At 45.6% G+C, this 26,076-nt stretch overlaps 1 protein-coding gene across 1 annotated transcript in view; it reads left to right on the top strand.

The window, feature by feature from the left end:
- PIEZO2 (piezo type mechanosensitive ion channel component 2) overlaps nt 1-26,076 on the top strand; it is a 262,558-nt gene that overhangs the window by 21,011 nt on the left and 215,471 nt on the right. The window contains exon 2 of the mRNA XM_040264615.1: nt 22,839-22,934. Coding sequence (XP_040120549.1) covers nt 22,839-22,934 — 96 coding nt within the window. The remainder of the gene's footprint in view (nt 1-22,838; nt 22,935-26,076) is intronic.

The raw sequence follows: 26,076 nt of genomic DNA on the forward strand, positions 1-26,076 counted from the left end.
TTGAAACATAAATGGCAAAGACAACAGACCGATTTGGAAGTGTTGAGGGTGCATTTAACAAGGAGCTCCTAGACGGAGCATGGGCTTTCCCTTTTTTTTCTCTTGAGGAAAGTATGGTATTAACTGGGTTGCCCTGGTGGCTCAAACAGTAAAACATATGCCTGCAATGCAGGAGACCTGGGTTCAATCCCTGGATCAGGAAGATCCCCTGGAGGAGGTATGGCAACCCACTTCAGTATTCTTGCCTGGGAAATCCCATGGGCAGAGGAGCCTGGCTGGCTACAGTCCGTAGCATTGTAAAGAGTGGGACATGTCTGAAGGGACTTAGCATGCAGCACACACATGGTATTAACTATTGAAATTCAAAATATGCCCACTTTATCTTCCAAAAAGATGACCTGCAGAAATACTAGCAAGAAAAAAAAAAAAAAAAAGAAATACTAGCAAGATAACTAGATGTGTGTGTAAGATTGTTGAATGCAGGGGAGGGGAAATGTCATAGTAACTATGGCAACAACACAGTCATTCATTTTCATGTAAATATGTTAAGTCTGTTCTTACAGTGTGACCATCTCTGTTTACCATTCAGAAAGATGGTATTAGATATTGTTAGATGTTTGGGAATCCTGTTTCCTGGCAGATGAATGTTCCTAGGTCGGAAGACGTCTGTGCTTTGCCCTTGTTTAAATTTCTATATGTCTTCAGATACCTCGGGATTAAAACAAGGGACTGAGATGGCTTGCTGGCTTAGGACAAGTCCTTTCTTCTGGCCCTTCATCTTCAGACTTGGGGGAGTGTCGGGTCAAAGCTTCATTGCCCGACGTTCTTTCATTCCACTTGAAAACAAGAAAGGCTTTTCAGTGTTGGGTTTGGAAGGATTGACATTTCTCCCTCACGGCATCTGAGTTTAATTTATAGTCTCCTATTCCAACTCACTACAAATAAACTGAGGGCCTTACTGAACAGCTGGGCCAGAGTATTATTTTTGGAAGTCGTAGAGAAATCAGTGCAGGAAAAGGAGGCCAGTTCATCCTATCTCGCCTCTGATCTGCAGCTAGGGGATTTCAGGGCTGTTTGGACCAAATCTTCCAAACTGGTTGACGTCCTAACTTGGGATCCAGGAATCCTGTGAGCAGGGGTTCACGTCGAGGTTATTAGCTTTTATTAACCACACGGCAGGATATGCCCATTTCTTTCCCACTGCCATTTGATTCTCACTTGGTATGAATGAAATAATTTTCACCAGCATTTTATGAGTTTGTTAGGTTTTCCATATTGTTTAGAAATATATTCCATATTATTCAAAAATATATATTTGACCACATATTGAGTTAATTTTAGAAATGGCAGGGGGAGCTAGGGTGTGGGATAGTCAGGAGGGGCTGAGTGGATCTGACCTGGGTTCTAGTTTCTAATTTAGCTCCAATCTGGGGCAAGTGTCTTGGCCTCACTGGGTATCAATTTCCTCATTTATAAAATGAAAACCACGTAGTTCAAACACCAGTGATTCCAGAGCACAGAGCCAGGGCATTCTCTCTGTAAGTAGCTTGGATCTCCCATTTGGCAAGGAAGGGAAATATTACTTCTTTCTTGTTGGGCCTCAGGAGAAAGGGAAGGAGGCCAGTGTCTAGACTGCTGGGGCTCAGTAGGTTCATCCTTTCACTGTGAGCCACACGTGGAAGTGGGCTGTGGCTCTTCCCCTTTGAGTCTCTGCTGTGCAGCCATTTCAACGTGACTACAGAGAGATGCTCCATCAGAGGGGACGAGCATGCCCCCAGCATGAACTGGAAGTCTTCTCCGTGGAGGGCTGAGCAAGAGCGGTGTGTAGGGACCACAGACTCCTGGTCTCCACCCCTGAACGTGCACCAGTTCACTGATGGGCCTCGGATCCCTGTCCGGTGGGTGATTCTCAGGCTCCTAGGAAGAGCTGACGGGGCTCCTGAGATGGCTCCCTCTCAAGCCAGCCCTGTGGTGCTTCATGTGATGTTTTATTAAGTACTTCTAAATTTGCAGACAAATGTTTACAAAGGAGAGATGCATTTATGAGAACTGGACAATGATTCCAGGCAGTATTTACAGATATTCTATAATTTATAGAGAATGATTGGTCCTCATCTAGCTCCTGTTTCTCTTTCCTGTTTAAAGTTTGTACTGAAAAATCGAGAAGGAATGTCTTCATTTTATTAGGAGAAGCAAAAATACAGCCGGAGTTCGGTAGGAACGTTGGGGTGCCCGTGGGCAGTGGGTGGTGGCATCTGTTTTCAGACAGTGATGAAGTCACCTGATTTTGGAGAGCTTCTGGGACAGTGCTGTCACCTCCTGGCTCCTGCCACTGTGTGAGGCTCTTGCATTTTGCCACTAGGTCTTTAAGAGAAGGAAGTTGCTTTGCTCACTCAGTGAGTGAAAATCACTCAGTCGTGTCTGATTCTTTTGCGACCCCATGGACTGTAGCCCACCAGGCTCCCCTTCCATGGGATTTCCCAGGCAAGAATACTAGAGTAACTTGCTATTTCCTTCTCCAGGGGATCTTCCCAACCCAGGGATTGAATGCACGTCTCCCTCATTGCAGGCAGATTCTTTACCATCTGAGCCACCAGGGACGCCCCTTACTGACGCCACTGGAAAATAGTGGAAAGCCATCAATTTAGAATCACAGAATTCACTAGACTTAAACTGCTGTACCTGCAACATTCTGTCACTTGATATCTATTTATTGAGTATTTGTGGTGCCCTAGGTTCTGTGCCAGGGGCTAAGTGTATGGGTTTGAACAACAGAAAAAAGATGTATTATTTACCTTCAGGATACTTACAGTCAGAGAAGCGTCTTATTTAGCCCACTATAGTGCTGAAGATGTAAACCTTTTAAAGTTTTGTTTAAGGTAGTTTAATATGTGGAGGGAAGAGATTTGATATGAAAGAGGAAGTCATTTTGGGGGCATCTGCCCAGCATTTGAAAAGGGAGAATTTTGTGCAAGAATATCTGGTGCCCTGATACCCAGCTTCCCTAATAGCTCAGTTGGTAAAGAATCTGCCTGCAATGCAGGAGACCCTGGTTCAATTACTGGGTCAGGAGGATCTTCTGGAAAAGGGATAGGCCACCCACTCCAATATTCTTGGGCTTCCCTTGTGGCTCAGCTGGTAAAGAATCCACCTGCAGTGCAGGAGACCCTGGTTTGATCCCTGGGTTGGGAAAATCCCCTGGAGAAGGGAATAGCTACCCACTCCAGTATTCTGGCCTGGAGAATTCCATGGACTGTATAGTCCATGGGGTTGCAAAGAGTTAGACATGACCGAGCTAATTTCACATCTGGTGCCCTGGGCTTCCCTGGTGGCTCAGACAATAAGGAATCTACCTGCAATATGGGAGACCCAGGTTCGATCCCTAGGTGGGATCCCTGGGAAGATCTCCTGGAGAAGGGAATGGCAACCCACTCCAGTATCCTTGCCTGGAGAATCCCAGGGACAGAAGAGCCTGGCGGGCTACAGTCCATGGGGTCACTAAGAGTTGGACAGGACTGAGTGACTAACACACTACACATTATCTGGTGCCCCAGATTTGACTGTCATCTGATAACATCAGAACTAGCCTACTGTCATCTTGATGAGCTTAAATGAAGTCTTAAAAGGATTAAAAAAATAATTAAACCATGATCAGTTATTGTTTGCTCCTTAAATTGTATCCATGAAGGTGAAGTGATTTTTACACCTGTTTTAGGATCTTCCTCTTCTATCAGCTATTGGTCACAAAGCCTGTTGGCTGGGAACCAACCTGGTGGGTGTTGGGCCGTTGCTCCAAATGGTCCCCACCTCTCCACTCTTGCTACTCAGGTTTCTGGAGCTGGCAAGTCACCTTCTAGCCCAGGGAAAAAGATAGTTTCCTCCAGGCTACTTTTCCGCCATGTATCAAGGGGAAGCAAAGCTGCTGAAGTTAGAATGTTTCCAGAAATCATATCTGATTTGAAAATCTGGACACCAGGTGGCCCTGACCACAAATACAGTCAGTGTTGAAGGCTCTAGGGCTTGTCGGGCCTTAGAGTCTGTGAGAATGCTGGGGTTTTAAAGATCACCATGGACACATATTAAATAAATTTTTCTGAGAGCAGGTTTTGACAGCGAAAGGCAAGAGAAAATGTGAGACCTGCTCCTTCCTCAGGGGATGGGTGTGTGGGTCCAAGGCTGGGAATGGCAGGTGGGGGGTGCCCAGGCCCCGTCATTTTCTTAGTTCTGACCCTAATGACACAGGTTCTGTTACTGATGGGCCCCGACTGAACTTGTCTGTGACTCTGTTTTCCTGATTTTACAAAACCCTTTTTGTTCATATTTATTCAAGATTCAGAGTTGAATCCAGATTGCCCTGTCCAGTGAAGTTGATTCTTGGTTATGGAAAGAAATGTGTCTTGGTTTTTTTGTGAGAATTAAAAACAACTTTAATAACTTATTTTCCTGGCTACAAAAATAACCTATGTCCATTCCAGAAAATATAAAAAGAGACTGAAATCTGTAAATACAGAATACAAATCAATTGTAATTGCATTCCAGAGTGATGACTATTCCTACTATCTTTATGTTTCCTTACCCTAGCTCTTATCACTTCATGTGACATCTCATAAAATCAAAGCAGATGCTTAGAAGTGGTTTGAAATTTGCTATGATTATTTAACAATCTCTTGGTAAAAATTTGTCATCAGCATGGCTTCAAGTGGATGAACAGTATGGCATATTATGGACTTTAAAGCATATTTTAAACTATTTCTTACTGTTATTTCCAATTCTTTGGTTTTGTTGCTAGAGTACTTGAGATGATGTGTTTTTAATATCCTCTGTGACTCTCCATCTTCAATCTCTTCCTGTAACCGTCTTCTGAAAGCTGACTTTCAGCTGCGGGTCTGAGTGAAACTGACCCCATGTCTAGGAGCACATATGCTGCCCACTCCAGAGAGTCCTGTATTGGATCCCTGGCTGTGTTTCACTAAAGTGCACGCAAACCTGCTGATCTCCTCCTCCCTGCACTGTGACGGGACAGGCCAGCTTCAGGGGCTTTTACAGCAGAAGAAGGGCATCTGTGAGTCTGAGGAATGACTCTGACCAGGGAACTCTGTGCTCTTGAGCTGTGGCTGCCAGGAGATTTCCAACAACAAGTGCTTTATGAACAAGAGCAGACTCTTTTGTTATGCTCGAGACGGGCCAGCCCCTTCTGGGCATGCTCCCATCTCAGTTAACCTCCCTGTCACCCCAGAATAGGCACCCGTCTCCTCTCTGTGCTGTCAGTGGGACCACATAGCCAGAAGAGCTCTCTTCAGATGAGTTGTTAGATCATCTTGCCTTGGGATAAATACATTTTCAATATAACACCCCCTATTAATGCCAGGGCTCAAAGTCCGCCATTCTATTAATTTGTCTTCACTGCACCTAGACGTTTATTAGGGGATGTTTCTTGTTTAATTTTAAACAGATAGTAGAGGGGTAACATTTCACGTGTAATACTAACACAGGGATCCGTGAAGCTGTACGCTTGTGGCTTTCTTTTTTATAAATTAATTTTTACTGGTGGAGTAGATTGGCTTTACAATGTTGTGTTAGTTTCTGCTGTATACCAAAGTGAATCAGCTATATATATATGGACATGCTGCTGCTGCTAAGTCACTTCAGTCGTGTTCGACTCTGTGTGACCCCACAGACGGCAGCCCACCAGGCTCCCCCGTCCCTGGGATTCTCCAGGCAAGAGCACTGGAGTGGGTTGCCATTTCCTTCTCCAGTGCATGAAAGTGAAAGGTGAAAGTGAAGTCGCTCAGTCGTGTCCGACTCTTAGCGACCCCATGGACTGCAGCCCACCAGGCTCCTCTGTCCATAGGATTATATCCCCTCTTTTTTTGAATTTCCTTGCCATTCAGGTCACCACAGAGCACTGAGTTGAGTTTGCTGAGCTATACAGTAGGTTCTCACTAATTATCTATTTTATACATAGTATCAATAGTGTACTGGAGAAGGAAATGGTAACCTACTCCAGTATTCTTGCCTGGGAAATCCCATGTACAGAGAAGCCTGCCGGACTACAGTCCGTGGGGTCATGAGAGTCAGATAGGGCTTAGTGACTAAACCACCATCAAATGTGTCAATCCCAAGTTCCCAATTCATCCCACCCCCTCTTTCCCTTGATGCCCATAGGTTTGTTCTCTACATCTGTGTCTCCATCTTTGCTTTGTAAATAGGTTCATCTGTACCATTTTTTTGTGGCTTTCTTAAGAAATGGACCTTCCTGTGCAAACATGTGGGCCTGTTTGAAAGACAACTGTGCCTCGTGCAGCCTCTCACAGAAAGCAGGACGCGTAGTTGGGAAAGTCTGATTGGAAAGATAAAATGCTTGTGCATCTATTTTTGCTTGTATTTATACTTGAAGCTTATTGAGCAGTTTGCCCGGAAGTAATTGACTTCCCTTGCCCTTGCCCTCTCCCCGACCACTCCCCGACCACCCCGCCCCTTCAGGTCTAGAATAGGTTTCCACAGCATTTCGTCAGTGCAGTTAGTGGGCTCTGTGAAGCCCTTAGACCGTTTGGGATCTGTGCGTCCTGCATGGAGGGAGCCTCACACTCACTTCCATTTTTTTTAAGCTTAAAGCCAAATGTAAATACTTAGTTTTCATTTTGATTTTAAGGGGCCGTTTGTGTTTCTCCCTCCCTCTCCTTTGTCTCTTGGCCATTTAATCTGTAGGCTTGACTTGGCAGCCAGCTTATCAGAGATCAAAGGGGACTGCTATCGTCTGTTCCAGGAAAAGGGCCCTGAGACAGAGGCTCCGAGATGGGGAATCAATAGGAGGACGAGTCCTGGCTACTGAGCTGAGCTGGGGCACAGATCAGCAGGGTCTGGGCATTGGGGCCACCTTCCTGCTCTGCCTCCTCCCGTCGGAAGGGCTCTGCCTGGCTGGTCAGTACCTCGAGCTCCATTTCAGAATTTCCAATTAAACTTGTGTGCTGTCCTCTTCACTGTGGTGGAATAGGGAAGTGTCTGACATCTTCTGTCACAATTGTATGATCCTTCTGAGATCAAGGCTAAGGAGATCAAAAGGCTTTCTTGGTAAGACTTGTGATGCTCTGGGCTTTCATCAGAGCCTTAGCTGTGGTGGCCCTGGAGGGCCGGCACAGGAGACAGAATTGCTTTCAAAACACTGCTCACCTCCTCCTCACCTCTGTGGACAAAAAGGAGGCCCCCCTCCTTCTTGTTGAAACCTTCACGATCAGATGGACTGAGAAGATGGATGGATCCTCCACCCGTCCACATGCTTTGCCATCAGCACAATGAGCCAGCTGGAAAGCTCTGTGATGGACATACGAGGGACTGGCTGGCACCCCATGCACAGCTGCTATTCCGAAATGCTGGACAGTGGTCATTATTCCCAGGATGAGGAGATGTCCCTTACCCACCCCCATCATTCAACCTGAAATCCTTGTCTTTTTAAACTAATTTCAGGAGTTCAGGTCATCAGATTACTGTACATCCTTTCCTCGTTATTTTCCAAGGCCTGGAATGGGAAGTCGTTTGAGAAGGTCCCAGAGGCCATTGGTGATCTGTGCACAGTCATCAGCCCCCAGGCTTTGGAGTCTCATCTGTCAATGAGAGAATAATTTCTCGAACTCAGTTACATCTCTTCTGTTGGAGATGCTCCATCACACCTGTCTTCTCCAGTTCAACCCAAGGACAGACTTTAAGTCTCACTATGGAGGTCCTCAGTCCCTCTGTTGAGAATTCTATTGTCAAGATGAGTTCAGGGCTTCCCTAGTGTTCCAGTGGTTAAGAATCCACTCTGCATTGCAAGGGTGACCAGTTTGATGCCTTGTCTGGGAAGATCCCACATGCCACACAGCAACTAAGCCCGTGCCACACAACTATTGAACCTGTGCTCTGGAGCCTGCAAGCTACAACTACTGAAACCCTCGTACTCTAGAGCCTGTGCTCCCCAGCAAGAGAAGCCACTGCAATGAGAGGCCTGTGCATTGCAACTAGAGAGTAGCTCTTGTTTACCACAGCTAGAGAAAGCCCGAGTGTAGCAACAAAGACCCAGCACAAGCCAAAAAAAAAAAGGAGAGAGAAAGAAAGAAGAATTCAGATGTATTAAGCTCTGAGACTTGACATGGATGGTTACCGGCTTTGAAAAGCCACAGTTGTTGGGGTGCTGGAGTTTGGATTCAGAGGTCCAGGAGGTTGTGACGTGTGACCAGTTGTCAGCACACTGACCCGGATACACACATATGGGCATGTCACGAACATGAGTAAACTGCCAATTGCTGGAACTGACATACACAGAACATCAGGGGAACAGTGTCTGTGATAACTAAAGAAAACTCAGTGCTGCTGGTGCAGTTACCTGGCTCGCTCCCATGGGCTATCCTTTGCTCTGCCCTCACTGGTCTGTGTGGACTGCATTAGGGTGCTTTCCTGCCCTTGTTCTCCTGGGTTAGGTGGCCATGGAGAGGTGCTGGCAAGAGATGAGGAGGGTGGGGCTGGACAGAAGTTGGGTGCAGGTTTCTCTCCTCTGCTGATCACCCCTTGCTACTCTGCTGTCCTTTGTACCTTTTTTGAACCCAGACTGTAGCCCTGGATGTAGTCCTTCATCACCCGATTTGACTGTGTCTCCTGTGTTCTGTTGGGACCTTGATTGACAAAGTCTTCTTTATTGGTGGCTGAGAGATGGCACCTGTGATGAGGAAGATGATTGCTAAATGGATTATGCGTGGGCTCAAAGAACTAGGAAAGTAGACATCTATGGGCTCTCTGTGAGCATTCTTTGTTTCTGCCCCATAGAGATGAGGGCATGCTGATTAGTATAGACAGCCATGGAGAATTCTCTGGATTTCTCACGTGAGGACATGTCGACATACTTCATATCATCTAGGTTTCCTTGGTCAGGCTGCTGTCAGAGATGCATCAGAATGGGAGTTCCACCTCATTTGGACTCACTGGGAATTCTGGTCTTGTGTGTTCATCTCAGGACCTTTTCTGTTGGGCTCCCGAAGATACAGGAAAACCTAGGATGGAGCTGATGCCTCTGGGAACTTAAAATGTTGGGGGACAGTCGAGACATAGTGGGTACATGCAGAGGTCTGCACAGGCCCCCTGGGAGCACAGCCCAGGAGGTGACCCCCTTCAGCATCAGACACTCAGGAGATGGCTTCCTGAGGATGGCACTTGAGCCAGTCAAGACGGAAACGCAGGACACCGTGGGTTTTGGTACAAAGGTGGCGAGAGAACAGGGAAAGAAGCAGCAGTGGGAGGGTCTGCTGGCAGGTGGCTGCACGTGGACTCTGAGTGTGGGCAGAGGTGGCGGGTGGAAGGGCAGGAGCAGCAGGGTATGTGGTCCTCATGGCCCTCAACCCTCTTATTGCCACACCTGTGTCCAGCACTGGAGGAAGATGAACACCCGAGGGGATGGACAGGAGCTGAAGGCCTGCCGTGGGGAGTTAGGTGCTCTTGATGAAGGGCTTTGGGGGAAGGGAGGAAGCATGGAGTGATTTGAAGATGCAGAGAGGCCCCAGAGCAGGGACCAGCAGCCTCACCCATTGCAGGAGGCACCAGGGTGTCCACCTGGCCTCTTCTCCCCGTCTGTTGAGCTTATAGACTCCTCCAGCACCAGCTCCAAGTTCTTATTAATTTGCAGAGAAAAGAAACACCTCCATTGTCTAGAGTCAGAAAAATATGTTTAGAATCAAAGGAACAAAGACCAAGTGTATTGCTTGGGAGAGGACACTGTCAAGCAAGCAGAGTGGCCAGGAGTTGCAGTCACCTGGGCTCTGCCAGTGATCAGGGCTGACGGTGACCCTGAGCAGGACGTGGGCAAGTTCCCGACAAGCCACAGCAGGACTGGCCACTCATTTCTATCCAGAATGTACAAGACTTATGCTATTCCATATAAATACTTTGGGGACTGGCGTGTAGTTTTGAATTAAAATCCTATTTCTGTTAAATATGACATTTTCAGCTCCTTTACCTTTTCCCGTTAAAAAGACTTTGAATTATTTATTTGCCTCATTTTAAAAATTGCAACACGGTTTGGTTAGAGGAAGAAGACTCCATTCTCACCATTTAATAGTGTTTTCGTATCAGTTACTTCCTTCAGAATAGTTACTGGCAAATTTGCAAATTGATTCTTGTTGTTTGATTATTTATAATAACTTCCTTGTCCTCCTATTTCTTTTTTCCTCTTATCAGTCTCACTAACCTGTTATTAAGACTTCCACATTGAATTTTCTTATTGCTAGAAGAAGCAAGATGATGTTTTCAAAAGTCATCTTCACATCAATTTTTATGGTAATAATTTTAATATTCCTCCTTTTTGACATATCCATTTTCAGGAACCTGTGTATATCATAATAAATATTATTTCTTGTATGTCACATCAATGCAGTTCAGTGAACAGGTGTTTATCCATCTTTCGCTGTGTCAAGACATCGTCCTGGGTGCTGGGGATGCAGGGGGATGGTTTATAGTTTCTGTCCTGAGTGGCTCACAGGTTTCAGGTCACTACCCTCACCACCAGGGTTTTCACTGTGGGAGGTCCACCTTCCCTCCTCCCCTCCCCTCTTCCTTCCTTCCCAAAGCAGGATTTCTGTGTGCCAGTAAGCATTCCAATTCAAGTCTGCTTTAAAATGTGTGTGTGTGTGTGTTTTTAACACATTGTGGGCTGGACCCTCAGGCTGTGAATGGTATGGTCTGGCAGGTGGAGTTGGTCCTGGGATCACCTGGGTTCACCTGGAGCCTCTGTGATGTCTACAGAACAGAGGCAGTGACAACTATTAAGGTGACTCTGTGACAAACACTGACACCTCTGATTCCTAGCAAGCCACAGATTGGTTCTATCCACTGTGTATCTTACATTCCTTCATCCTGGCCTGTGTGTTTGATGTTATTTGCTGGGGCCAAATAGTGCTTTTTCCAATGAAAGGGCCCAATTATTGCTGTCTGGAGGAGGCTTCCAGAAGATGAGTTTTGGGGGCCCCAGGATGTGTTTCGAAAGAAAAAGAGTAAGAAGAAGAAGGCTGGAGATTGCTTTCCTTTCCAGGTTGTATTTCTGGGCAGTCTGCTTCAAAAATTAACAGGTTCCAGCTGAAGCTGAAAAAATATGGCAACAAACTTTAGTTCTCTATCTGCAAAGGAGGAGGGGAAGAGTTATTTTCTCTTTAGGATTCATTTGTGCCAAGGGAGGGTGGGTCACCTTAGAAATGCAGAATCACTTCTGCATGGTACCCTTTTCTGTAGAAGGTGATCACCACCAGTAGTCTTCATCCCCTTTCCTTTGGCTCCTGGTTACCTGTTCATGTGAAACTTTAATCCTTACTGATGAGGGAGGGGGATGTTATTCAGTTGTGGGCCATGATGTGATTTATGCCAGATAGTTGAAGTTTGATTTTGAGAGGTTCCTCCCCATTTGGGGGCTTCCCAGGGGGAACTAGAGGTAAAGAATCTGCCTGCCAATGCAAGAGATGCAAGTCTTATCTTTGGATTGGGAAGATCCTCTGAAGTAGGGAATGGCAACCCACTCTGTTATTCTTGCTGGGGAATCCCATGGACAGAGGAGCCTGGTGGCCTACAGTCCATGGGGATGCAGAGAGTTGGACATGACTGAGCGCAATCTCCATTTTTAACTGAAGAAGAAATGGAAGAAAATGCTGGAGTCTTGAGGGTGAATTCTATTTAAAGAAGTCAACTGGAAGCCTTTTGCTCCCAGCTATTTGTCTCCAACCCCAAGTGGAAGTTGAACTTTGCCCCTAGATCATGCCCGGTTAGTGCTAAACCCCGCTAGGAGTCATGCCCAGAAGAGAAGTGGCCCCTGGACAGCTTAGGAGGTCTGCAAAGTCCTTTCAACTCATCCTACCTATTATTGAAGTACTGCTGATTCAGCTGGCCTCTAGTAGCATTAAAAGGCTATTCCTGGCATATTTCTTCTCTGGGACAGGAAGTTGTTGCTCAGTTGTATCTGACTCCTTGTGACCCGTGGACTGTAGCCCACCAGGCTCCTCTGTCCATGGAATTCTCCAGGCAAGAATACTGGAGTGGGTTGCCATTTGCTCCTCCAGGGGATCTTCCTGACCCAGGCATCAAACCTGCATCTCCTGCACTGGCAGGCGGATTCTTTACCACTGAGCAAGCAGCCATGAGACGGGAAGTTGAGGCTTAGATGTTGGTGAATTTGTCCAATGCAGCTCTATTCAGGTTCACATTTTGACTTCCTCTTAGTTGCCACCACATAGGAGTCCGGTTGTAAGAGTCAGTGTTTAAAGATGGACACTGAAAGCACATTTCCCCACTTTCTTTGTGTGGTATGTATGGTTAAGAAATGTCTTTCCATCCCCAAAGCTGACCAAAGCCTTATAGAACCTCTTGCGGTGATGCAGAATTTGCACTGAATCCATCTGTAAGAAGGAAATGGTTAAGAATTGGACTTTAACTTCATATACCTTTTTCTTCCAAGAGAAGCTCCCTAGAGTGTAACTTCATCATGACAGAAAGATTCATGATTCAAGAAGCTTTCTTGTTTCTTGCCTCTTCCTGGATGCCTAAGTGGAAATTATTACCCAGATATTGTTTTTCCAACAGATATCTTTGTCTCATCCCTTTTGAATATTCTTCTTTGTAGCCATGTCATTATGTGAGCCAGACTGAGCATTGCAGAGTCATCTGTTTGGTGAAAGCCATTGAACATTTACACTACTTGTCAGACACGACAGCTTTTCTCAGATATCTCTGTCTCCAAGGGTAAGAGAAGTCCAGCGTTTCATCCCTTCATTCACTCTGCATCATTGTCACGTGATTATCATGTGAGAGGTACTCTGCTGGGCTCCCAAAATCACAGCTGACACACAGTCCTGCTCTTAAGGGCTTACAGTCCATTCAAAAGGGTGATGAGTTTACAGGGTGAAATACTTCAAGGTCACATGGAGCCAGATCATAAATGTGATGGGTATTCAGAAACGCAAGCAATTACATTTCCTTAGATTTAGTTAAAGAACGCGCCTGCCAATGCAGGAGATGTAAGATACCCAGGTTTAATCCCTGGGTTGGGAAGATCCCCTGCAGGAGGTCATGGAAACACATTCCAGTATTCTTGCCTGGAGAATCCCATGGATAGAGGAGCCTGGAAGCTATGGTTCATGGGGTCACAAAGAGCTGGACATGACTGAAGCGACTTAGCATGCACACAGTTTGATTTTAAAATGCAAAATGTACAAATACCTGTTATGAGAAAAATTAATGTTATTATTTAAAAGGTGACTATTCTCCCTCCTTCAACCCTTCCTCCTAGAGGTTAATGGTCTGATGTTCTTCCAGATGTTTTCTGTATGTATAGAGGGCTGGGGAGTGGAGGAGGTAAGACTCATCGTGACTGGGATTAAATCCCAGTTCACCTTGACCTTGGGCAAGCTGCATATCCTTTGTGAACCTTAGTTTCTTGAAAATGGGGGACCTTAAAAATATTAATGTCAACCTCATAGGACTGTCGTGTTGTACACAGTTGTCTAAGCTAGGTTTTGACCCATTGTTTTGTGCATATCTTTTTGTGTTAACTCCTATGAGCAACAACCATTCTTTGTGGTGCAGAGTTCCCAGTGTGGCAGTCTTACCGAATTTTCTTACTGCAAGAAAGGTGTACTTTTTTATTCAGAGAAGATTACTTTTTATTGGGTGATGGGGGCATTATCTGGGAGGAGATAGACGCTTGGGTAAGTTTGAAGTATGCTTTGGAATTTGGGACCCACGGTTGTGCAGAGGGCATTACAGGTTTGCAAAGAAAGAGGCAGGGATCTATTTACTCTTTCAGTAAATATTTACTGACTGCTTACTATGTTTAGAAATGGCAATAGAAACTGGAAATAGAATAGTGAACAGGAGGGAGTCTGTGTTCCAAGGTAGTCAAGGGCCTGGTGGTGTGCATTTGGGGAATGGCTAATGGGGGTGGGGTGGGTAGAAGGGGGCATGTCTAAGGACATGCATTGTTGTGTGAGCTCTTCCTGGGCACAGGCCAAGGGTGGAATGTTTTGCAACCGCCCATCCCTGTGGCAATGGCCCCAGTGACCTATTGATGACATTTGTGGAAGTAACCCAGACTGAACAGAATCTTGATAGGAAGCATTCAGCTGAGCCTCAGTGGGCTCAGGATTCAGACCTGCTTTGTGGAGCTAGACTGGGATGCCCAAACAGTCTCACTCTGAGGACTTTGGGGAAAGTTCTGACAATTATGAGTCATCTAGCAAATCCATAGCCATGAGTCAGGAAAGGTCATCTACACTTGGAAATCTAGGAGATTCAAAACTTACTCATTTAGTGACCAAAAATCAAACGCTCTCTCATGTCAGGGTCATGAGCTGATTAAAGCTTGTATCGTAAACTTAATCATGTTCCTGTAATGATCAATTTCCCCAATAGAGCATCTCACCAGTGATGTTCAGTTCAGTTCAGTTCAGTCGCTCAGTCGTGTCCGAGTCTTTGCAACCCCATGAATTGCAGCACACCAGGCCTCCCTGTCCATCACCAACTCCCAGAGTTCACTCAGATTCACGTCCATCAAGTCAGTGATGCCATCCAGCCATCTCATCCTCTGTCATACCCTTCTTCTCCTGCCCCCAATCCCTCCCAGCATCAGGGTCTGTTCCAATAAGTCAATTCTTCCCATGAGGTGGCCAAAGTACTGGAGCTTCAGCTTTAGCATCATTCCTTCCAAAGAAATCCCAGGGCTGATCTCCTTCAGGATGGACTGGTTGGATCTCCTTGCAGTCCAAGGGACTCTCAAGAGTCTTCTCCAACACCACAGTTCAAAAGCATCAATTCTTCGGCGCTCAGCCTTCCTCACAGTCCAACTCTCACATCCATACATGACTATTGGAAAAACCATAGCCTTGACTAGACGGACCTTAGTCGGCAAAGTAATGTCTCTGCTTTTGAATATGCTATCTAGGTTGATCATAGCTTTCCTTCCAAGGAGTAAGCGTCTTTTAATTTCATGGCTGCAGTCACCATCTGCAGTGATTTTGGAGCCCCCCAAAATAAAGTCTGACACTGTTTCCACTGTTTCCCCATCTGTTTCCCATGCAGTGATGTTAAACTCCCTTAATTTTATGAGGCAAGAGAATGTGGTGGGTACTGAAAAGAAGGGTAGTAAGAGAGAGCAGGGGCTTCCCAGGAGACTCAGTAGGTAAAGACTCTGCCTGCGATGCAGGAGATTCAGGAGACACAGGTTCAATCCCTGGGTCAGGAAGATCCCGTGGAGGAGGAAATGGCAACCCACTCTAGTATTCTTGTCTGGGAAATCCCATGGACAGAGGAACCTGGCTGGCTGCGTTCCATGGGGTCCAAAGAGTCAAACATGACTGAAGGGATTTAGCATGCATGCACAAGAGAGAGAGCAGAAGGCAGAGACAGCTGGGGATGGGATGAGGCTGGGGTCATGGCCTGCGTGTCCTGTGGTTTGTCCACTGCCAGGAGGGTGTAGTGCTCACCCCATCCTCAGTTATGTGGACTTGAGTGGGACTGGCATTTGCAGTGATGAGGAAAGGACTGAGTGCAAAATCAAAGGCTGTGAGTCCAAGTGAGACCCGAGCAGGCTATCTGGCAGAGAAGCTGATTTTGAGGCATTAGTCCAGTTCCTCACTGTGTTGGACATTGTTCTGGGAGCAAGCGTTTCACACTGTGGTCAGTGGCTGTTCCTCATTACTGTGGTATCAGAAGCATAAAGCCTAGATATAGTCGAAGGCTGAATTCATGCCATAAAAGGTGTGTCTACTTCTCCGGCACCAGAAATATTTGAAGGCAATAGCGATGGCTCCATATATGTCAGGGAAGAGGGTGTTCCCAGGAAGAAGCAGGCAGAATGTCAAAGTAAATTATCAACATAAAAACAGTGCTTTTTAATCATTTTTCAGCCATATTAGTTGTTAAAGGAGAGACCATGCCGGGCAGCATCGTGTGCTGAGGGTGGAAGAAATCGGACTTAACGTAGGCAGCTGAACCGACTTCTTTTCATGCAAATGCACACAGCAGTCTGGGGAGGATGCTGCCAAGAATAATATAGAATATTCTGAAGCCTACAGTGAAAGCTTGCAAAAAAAAGAAATCTCATTTTACTGAGTTCTTTAAAGAAGGAAACTGGCAGGCAGTAAATTAATCCTGTTATTAAAAATGGTGCTGCCTACATGAAGCCTACACACACACACACACACACACACACACATTTTCTTCAGCCCTCATGTCTCCTTTTCTATAGCTGTCTCAGATCACTCAGGGACCAGCATGTGGGAGGCCTTTGAACACTGGGGCAGAGAATGGAATTCCAGCTGATTTCTCTTCTTTCTAAAGTGAAGATGCCACTTAGTCTCCACTTATAATGGAGTCCAGTAATCAGTCCTGAATTATTTCAGGTTGAATGGCATGAACTTCCTAATAGTTGACTGCTGCTGCTGCTGCTGCTGCTGCTAAGTTGCTTCAGTCGTGTCCGACTCTGTGCGACCCCATAGACAGCAGCCTGCCAGGCTCCCCTGTCCCTGGGATTCTCCAGACAAGAATACTAGAGCGGGTTGCCATTTCCTTCTCCAAATGCATGAAAATGAAAAGTGAAAGTGAAGTCGCTCAGTCATGTCTGACTCTTAGCGACCCCATGGGCTGCAGCCTACCAGGTTCCTCCATCCATGGCATTTTCCAGGCTACCTTTGGTGTATTAAGCCATCAATTTCAATGGTTCATCCTAATAGTTTAGACATACTGATTAATGGAGGGTTAGCTTTCCAAATTTGAAATCTTGCTGGATCTTATAGATGATAAAGTTGTGAATCAGACTTAGTATTAAAAATCTGCTGCTGCTAAGTCACTTCAGTCGTGTCCGACTCTGTGCAACCCCATAGACGGCTGCCCACCAGGCTCCCCCATCCCTGGGATTCTCCAGGCAAGAACACTGGAGTGGGTTGCCATTTCCTTCTCCAATGCATGAAAATGAAAAGTGTCTCAGTCATGTCCAACCCTTAGTGACCCCATGGACTGCAGCCCACCAGGCTCCTCCATCCATGGGAGTTTCCAGGCAAGAGTACTGGAGTGGGTTGCCATTGCCTTCTCTGATTAAAAATCAGTAACTAGAAATCCAGCAAGAAACACTCCCATATTATTAGGGTTCTAAGCACCTCTCAGGTTTTTCAAAGGAAGTGATGTAAAAATCCAACTACTGTGAACTGGTAGTCTAGTAGAATTTGTGTAAATTAGGAAGATAAGTTACCTTTTGGGAAAATTACAGAAAAGTAGTATTAATTAAAAATGAAACAGAATTAATGAAATTAATTAAGAATTAAAAACTGGAATTTAAAAGTTAGTATAAAATTAAACATGACTGATTATCAGCTCTCTTTAAAAATTTTTCTGAGGAAAATCAGCTTTAAATTCTTAAAGATGAATAGATTTAATCTTTATGGATTAAATAGATACAATCTTTATGGACTAAAGCTTAATTGTAATTAATATTTAAAAAAACTAAAAGATAAATCTGCATTCTGCTAGTAATAGACTAGTGGAGAGGTATAGTGGTCTAGTTATAAATTATTGCATTACCTAAAAGTGAGTTGACTTAGGTAAAGGGTACCTTCCTCACACGAGAATGAATGTTATGTGAAGGATGATGAGTGATTTCTAAAGAAATCAGTAAATACCAAGATACAGACCTTGGTGATTCTGGCTGACCCCATTTACAACACTAACTCTCCTTGTCAAGAGATTATGGCGGTGAGCAAAGAAACAGTTTCAATGCTGCACCATTTCTCTGCACTTACTTACCCAGCCTAATTTCTTATTCATCACAATAGTAAGAGAACAGGTTCTATTTTGAGGAATTGTAGGAATTGTGGATTTAATTGCAGGGCCCTTTAGACTCAATGAAACAGATCTATTTCTGAGTGTTCAGAAAGCTTAAGGAATTATGTATTGGTGTAAAAGCTTTATTTACTCACTGCAGTCATGAGAGACCATCCATGCTGTTACCCTCAGGATCAAGTTGCCTGGTCAAGCTTGAGCATAGGATTTGCATTTTAAATACAACAGCTTTCTATGGATGAACTTGTAAACTGGTGACTAGTATATGAAATGATATTATTAAAGGAGGAAAAAATTAGCACTGTGTTTTCTTATTTTAAATTTGTTTTCTGCAAACTGTACAACCAGGGTTAAGCTTAGAGAACTCAGTTAAAATTTAATACTGTTAGTAATATTCAATCAGGTATATATTAAATTAATTAAAATAGAAAAGGGATCCTATTGGTTTAAAATGAAAAAGGAAACAAATTTTTAAACTCACTTGGCTAAAAAAAAGAAATCACACTAAGATTTTCATGGCTATCTGGTTCAACTCATATTTTACAGATTATTTCCCAGGCTGTATGGGGGAAAAGTAGAAAACTCAGTTCAAAAGCTTTTATCCTTTACAAATAAGATGCTTTCACCTTAGTTTTCCTTAGATCCCTTAAAATTTTTAGTAAACAGAGTAGTGTTTATGATTTTCTGCTAATACAGTTTGGTTTTATTCTCTGTAATAGTCCTGTTTTTCTTGAAGCTTTACTCTAAAATTACATTCTTCTAACCACCTTCTATAATGAAATTAATATCCAGTATTTAACTTTTTCCCAGCTTCATTGAGATATAATTGACATATAACATTGTGTCAGTTTATATATTGATCTGATATATTTACATATTGCAAAATGATTACTTCTACAGGTTAGCTAGCTAGCACCTTCACCACATAATTACCATTTCTTTTATGTGATGAGGAATTGCTGTTTCTTACAGTATCTGAAACATATGAGTGATGGATTTAATGTTGACTGGTAGACTTCCAAGCACAAAGTCAGCTTTCATACATCTCTGGATTAAAAAAGTAGTGTTAAAATATAGGGACTGCCTGTACCTGTGTTTTCTTATTTGATGAATACTTCTGTTCCCCTTTGTGTCTGGCACGTGTGAACTCAGTGGTGGCGGTGTGGGGAGCAGAGGGCAGGTGCTGCGTGGTAAGAGTGTGTGGTCAGATGGCTGCCTTCTGAACTGTAGTGGAAGGGACTCCCTGGTGTTCTCCTTTTGCTGCTGCTGCTGCTGCTAAGTCGCTTCAGTCGTGTCCGACTCTGTGCGACCCCATAGAAGGCAGCCCACCAGGCTCCCCCCATCCCTGGGATTCTCCAGGCAAGAACACTGGAGTGGGTTGCCATTTCAAGAACTCATTTTTGCAACTTTCTGAAGGAAGCACTTGGAACCAGACCTCTGCTGGATGTGGAGGCCGGAGATACAGGAAGAGGGAAGAGAGTGATCTTGTCCTGTCTGTCAGCTGTCCTAAAGCATCAGCACGTGACATTTGTAAGTTTCACCAGATGTGAAACACAGGAGTATGTCCTGGGGGAAAGAATTTTACACAAACAGACAATGAATAAAGTGACTTGGCAGTCTTTCCTGTCTCTCATTTCTTTGATGGTTTTGCTTCCTTAGGAAAAATCTGCAATTGCTGGGCGTTTTTTCTGCTGTATTGTAAATACTTTGCAGCTGTTTCTCTTGTCTTTACTGTTTTCTATAAAAATCACCATGGTTTTGAGAGGACATCCTTTTAAAAGCCATCGATGGCTTCGGAGAGCAGAAGGAAAATTATTGAAAGTATAAACACAAAAAGAAGTTCTAGAATCACTGGCCTGACAGCACTGTTTTGTCTCTTGGTAGTGAAGTTGCTTATTCTGAATAATGTGTATCTACTGGTCTGGCAAGTTAAAATAAACAAAGCATTTTGAGGCCGTTAAGGAGTATTTAGAATGTACTTAGTTGAGATGGAGGTTCTAAACATTTAAGCTCAGTCATCTTGCAGGCAGTTCGTGGTGGGGGCCTCTTTGGCCTTGCTGAAGGGTGTGGAGGAAGAGAGGACACATTTTTGCTAAAAATTCAGCTCTGAGGGCACTTATTTTTAGTAACATAGTCTAAGATTATTACCTTCAATTATTGTGGAAGTTAGAGTGTGCATAAATCTCTTTGTGATCATATAATACATTGTGAACTAGTACACGTGCATTGCAACACAAGTAGTTTTTATAAATGTTATGTGGCCATCTTGAAAATTTCATATTTGCAAGAGATTTTCTCCCTTTCTATACTGATTAAACTCTTAAGTTGTCAAAGTCACATCTGTGTTTTCTCCTACTTAGAGAGTTTTTCCTGAACTGTTTTCACCTTTAGAAAATGAAATTTGTTAATGAGACCAGTCCAGTTGTCTATAGTTCAAATGACTGTACTGTTGATAATGCTCTTTACTTGATAACTTGTTATCGTGCAGTTTCTAATTGTGAGCTCTTTAAGCCTGGCAAGGTCTTTTTTGGGGAAAATTCCTGTTGTCATTCTTTGAGGGAACTTTCCATATAATTTTGGATAGTTGAAACCAGGTAGAAATAGCGGGAGAGTGCATTCTTAGCTAGAGTGAAGAATTTTTTTTCCCTAGAACAACCTGATCTGTATTGTAAAAACTTGTAGTGTCCACAGTAAATCCCTGAGGCAGAGGACAGGGTTCCAGGTGCCTGCGTGGCCCCTGAGAGGTGTGGGTACTGGCATCTGATAGCTTTTTACAAAGGCAGGGAGTGTGCTCCGTGATTCCAGGTCGTGGACCACAACAACATCACACTGAGTAAGAGAGTGTTGCTATTTACCTTCTGAGGCTTTTCTAGCTCGAGTGTGCCTTGCTGACAAGTTCAAAGGCATATTTTGCATCTAAGCTCAGGTGACTCCTGGGTGGCAACTTCACACATAAAATAAAGCAGAAAATTCAGCAATTAGGCCACTGTCGTCAATCAAACTGGATAATTTTAGACAAAAATAAATGAAGGTGGATTTTTAGAAGTGGCTTGATTTTTTTTTAATGAAAGTTTGGGTATTAGTCATCTGTTGCTGCATACAAATTACCCAAACATTTAGCAGCTTAAAGCAACAAACCCTGCCGCAGAGTTTCTGGGAGTGGGAAATCCAGGAAGTTTCAGTAGGCGCCTCTGGCTTAGGCTCTCATGGGCTGCAGTCAAGGTTGGTCAGGGCAGTCAAGGTCAGTCAGGGTGCAGCCTGCGAGGCCCTCTTCCAGGCTTACCCATCTCCTCCTTTTCTGGTGCAGGCTGGCTGCTGGCTGGAGGCCTCGGCTCCTTCCTTTGGGGCCTCTCCTTGGGACAACTTGCAGCCCAATGGCTGGCTCCCCTCAGGGACCAGGGGTACCCAGGATAGAGGCCCCCAAGAGGGATCCTGGTACTTTCACTGTCTCTGGTCACTCGGAGCCCCAGGTCCAGCCTACTCATGGGAGCAGGGGATCACATATGTATGGATGTGAGAGCTGGACCATAAAGAAAGCTAAGTGTCAAAAAATTGATGCTTTTGAACTGTGGTGTTAGAGAAGACTCTTGAGAGTCCCTTGGACTGCAAGGAGGTCAAACCAATCAATCCTAAAGGAGATCCATCCTGAATATTCATTGGAAGGACTGATGCTGAAACTGAAGCCCCAATACTTTGGCTACCTGATGTGAAGAACTGACTCGCTGGAAAAGACCCTGATGCTGGGAAAGATAGAAGGCAGGAGGAGAAGGGGACAACAGAGGATAAGATGGTTGAATGGCATCACCGACTCCATGGACGTGAGTTTGATCACACTCCAGGAGTTGGTGATGGACAGGAAAGCCTGGTGTGCTGCAGTCCACGGGGTCTCAAAGAGTTGGACACGACTGAGCTATTGAACTGACTACCCTCCTTGGATCGTCCCTGCCTCTCCTTAAGTGTTTGGGACTTTGTGATAAATAATGGGAACTAAAGGCTCTGCCCTGAGAACCCAGGAGTGGGCTCATTTCTCCCTCTTCAGAGTTAGGGTTTGGGAATGTCCTCAGTGTACACATTTCCAGTGTGAACGATTTGATACCTTACAGAACAAGGTTATATAAAACCAAAACAGTTACAGGCATCCTGTGGAAGCAAGGTTCTGGCCCCCTGAGCCCCTGATGGTTTCCTGGGGACGAGTCAGACAGGTGAGGATGCCAGACTTCCTGATGGAGACGCAGAAGCGGGACGAGCTCACAGGCTCCTACCTCAGCCCGGCTGTGCTTCCTACTCCTGCTGCTTTGTCCTGTGTAGAGAGAATAAAACCAGGATCTGTGCAAGGAGAGTGGTGAGAGTGAGCGGTAATGCACAGATAAGGCTTGATGTGGGGCAGTGCTGGTGTGAGCTGACACTGACGTGAACTCATGGGTCCCGGGCATGTGTCTCCAGAGTAATATGCCTGAAATGTCTTCTTATCCACGTGGTCAGGGACTAGTGATGTCAGCTCCACATTCCCTCTGACGAATGTTCATCTCCACACTTCTTCATCCTGTGAATCTGTTCACCGGACCAGTGAGTGAGTGGGTCCCTGAGCCTGGGCCTGTCCTTGTCACACAGGGTTCCTGAGATAACTGGGGTTGAGCCTGGCTGCAGAGCGTTTGACAAAGACTTTCTTCTCTCATTTTTCCCTTCAGTGTCACCTCGCCTTCTGCCCACAGCCTCGTCTGAACACCTCACATACTCACAGCCCGTCGCCCTGCACCTCTGCAGCACTTTTCATCTGTGACAGGTTTCGTGCCTGTCACAGGGGTGCTGGTGCTGCTGCCTCCTGGTTAGGTGATGGGAGCACTGTCATTCCCCGATTCTCACCACACTCCGTGTGATGATGGGTACAGATGGATGCAGCTGTGTTTTCTTCCTAATGGAAGATGCGCTGTGGTCATGTGGCCACCAGTCGCCATGATGCCCGAGGCCACCATCACCATCACTAACGCCCTCTTCTTTCCCCACAGCCTGCGCCTTCCGGTACAACGGGCTCTCCTTCGTCTACCTCATCTACCTCCTGCTCATCCCCCTGTTCTCGGAACCAACTAAAGTCACCATGCAAGGTAAGAGCCCCTGGCTCTCTGCTCCAGGGCGGGGCGCATCTGAGGGGGATTATCGGAAGGGAGAGATGCTGGTCCATTGGGGAGCTGGGGCACTTGATGGTGATGAGTTTTTGTGGCTCGCAGTTGTTTTTCCCACACATGTTCCCCGGCAGGCCTGCGTTTGTAGGTTTGCAGAGGGTCTGGAAGGTTCTGGAACTCAACGTGTGGTCATGAAAATGAAGTGGATCTGCAGGTTCTCTGTGCTAGGAGTAGGCGGTGGGAAGTGCAGCTAGGATGTGAGCAGGAGGCCTGGGGAGGAAGCCGGCGGTCGCGACTGCATCACACGTCAGCTGGAATCTGTCATGTGTGACTCAGTCAGGTACAGAAAGACACAGATTCCAGTGCTAGTTTTTCAAGCGTGTGATTGCAAACCCATAGCTCCTTCCCCAGTGCTCTCCAGGAACCTGAAGGCGTAGAGAGAAATAGTGACTCTTTCCTGAGGCTCCAATGAGGAAGCTGGTCTGATTTGAAGTTCTTCCACAAAGAGAAATTAAACTGCACTGAGTTAATCGAATTAATTGTTTTTTTGAAACGATGCCATTACAAGAAATCAGGACTGTGCCCCACGTCTTAGGTGAGAATGATGGCCCTGTTTATAGCAAAGGACAGGAAGTCAGGCTTGACATGGGAATGGCTGTGGCTCCATGGTGCCAGCTCACAGTGCTGACTTCTCAGGAAAAGCAGTAAAGTCCTGGTGTAAACAGAGCAGTAAATCCTGACTCTGTCTTTCCTGTTCTCCCCCGACTGTTAAATTGATTGTTCAACCTGATGGTTAGGACCGCAGATGCACTGCTGGTTTTCTTGCCTTGGGAAGAATTTAAGTAATAGCTCTTCTAATTCGCTTAAATCTTAATACACACAGTGAAGAAGGGCTAGAGAAATGTGAGTCTATGCAAATCCTTATCAGACCAAAAATATGTTGTTTATGAGACCCCGCCTACCCAAGCCTCCTTCCTAGAGTCCAACATAAACAAAGACACTTAAACAGCTTAGCTTCTGGCCTCGGAACCAAGATGGTAACACACAGGCAACTCCTACCTCATGGCTGGGAGCTCCTGTATTAAAGAAAGAAGGTTTCACCTTTGGAATTAAGTGCTTTAGAAATGAGTACCTGTTTGTCCTCAATTAAACAATCTGTCGCTTTTCTGTCAAGGTGTCCCCTTGTTTTATCTAGAACCAGGTCACGGGGTTTCCTTGTCACACTCAGTAATGACGCCTGGCTTTGCTTCTTCCCAAGTGACCCAGCCCCACTCTGCCCAGGGCCTCGGTCTCTGTGGGGGTGGGCGTGTGTAATGTGGCCCATCATCTCTGCCCAAGCACAGAGAGAGTGACTTGGTCAGAAAACACACAGGTGAAGGATGAGATCAGACACGCAGAGCGGTTTCTGTGTGTGGGAAGAAATGTCTGAATCCCCAGAGTGTAGCAGGTCAGAACACAGACAGCATTGTGTGTACAGGTGTCAGCCTCCTCGCCCCCGACACCGCTCACCTGGAGCCGAGGGTCCAGCAGCTCAGAGGGAGCCTGCAGGCATCTTTCCAGCTGGTACCTGGGAGCAGGGCTTGGGGTTGTGTGTCCTGTCCTCCTGTCCTTCCTGTCTTTCAGCGCCAAGGGGCATGGCCGAGACTCACAACCTTATCTATTTGCTGTGTCTGGAATTGCACAGGGACTGGAGGGAGGGAGGCCCCACGTGGTCTTTATGAACTCACAGGACTCACAGTCTGGCGGTTCTAATTCTGTGATTGGAGGCACCCAGTCCAGGCGCTTCTAGCGGAGGTGTGGTCCAGGGTTCAAGTCACATGGTCCAAGAAGATGCCTGTGTGGCATCCACACAGACAGTGATGGATCTGGTGGACCTGGAGGGGTGACGCCGTGTGGCTTTGCAGAAGTCTCGGGGTCACACACATGTCTCACAGATGGGTAGGAAGGTCCAGTGTCATCTGGGAGAGAACTCTAGGGCATCTGCTTTGCCTGCCGTTCAGGGCCTCTGCCGCACAGATGCACACACACACATGCACACACACACGTGCATACACACATGCACACATGTGCACACACACATGTGCATGCACACACATGCACACGTCCCCGCATGCACACACCCACACCCACATACACACACACACAGGTGGGCACGCACAGTCAAGGCTCAGAGGATGGGAACTCTTAGTAAGTCAGTGTGCAAATTGCTTCTCCCTTCTTTCTCCTTGGATTTCTCAGCAGGAGTCAGATGTCAGTATAATTCAGGCTCAGGGTGGTCTCAGCGAAGCCCCTCTCCTTGGGCTGGTAATCTCTATCCTCCCAACTCTATCGGCTCCTCAGACATTCTCCTTGTCCCCCATCCACTCAGGTCTCCCCAGAGGCTGAGCCAGAGCCCATTTTAGTGCAGTTATTTATGGAGTCTCTCCTTGTGGACCGCCTTGAAGATGGCAAGGGTTTTGCTCTTTTGTTCACGACTGTGTTTCCAGGACCGGGGACAGCACTTGGTGTCTAGCCATCCGTCCATCAATATTTACAGAATGAATGAATGAGTGCATTTTTGTTCACAGTCTAGAGTTCTTGGCATATAGGAACCCAGCCCTTGTCCTCTGCTTCCCTTGGCCTCCACGAGAGCAAACATCGCAGGACAGTTGATCACTCACACCTGTCTCTCCTCTGGAGACAGAAGCTTGGGTGTGGGGTAATAGGTCCTGGGAGTTTGCTACTTTAGATTTACTGGGGATCAGAAGATTATGAATACTTGAAGAAATGAGAATGTTGTATGCTTTCCTAACAACGTTAGGGATTTTTTTGAAGCCTAAGATACTCAAGGAAAGCAAGGAAATCTTCGCTTGCTGTTTGCTTAGCAGTGGGCTTTGCATTTAAATTGAGACGTCACTCCATTAAATAGGAACTAATATGTAGTTAACTTCAGGTGGCCCAAATATTCCAAGTTGATGAGATATTAAGTTCTTTAACTAGACGTGTATGTATTAAGTTCCCTATGCCTATGCATACTGCGTATTCTCATTGTGGTGGAACAGTTGGTATTTTGTCTGGATGGAACACATGTGGTAAAATGTATGAGATGTAAAAGTCCGTATAGTGTGTGTAGTCAGCACACACT

The sequence above is a fragment of the Oryx dammah genome, unplaced genomic scaffold, assembly GCF_014754425.2.
Source record: "Oryx dammah isolate SB20612 unplaced genomic scaffold, SCBI_Odam_1.1 HiC_scaffold_22, whole genome shotgun sequence".
Taxonomy (NCBI): Eukaryota; Metazoa; Chordata; class Mammalia; order Artiodactyla; family Bovidae; genus Oryx; species Oryx dammah.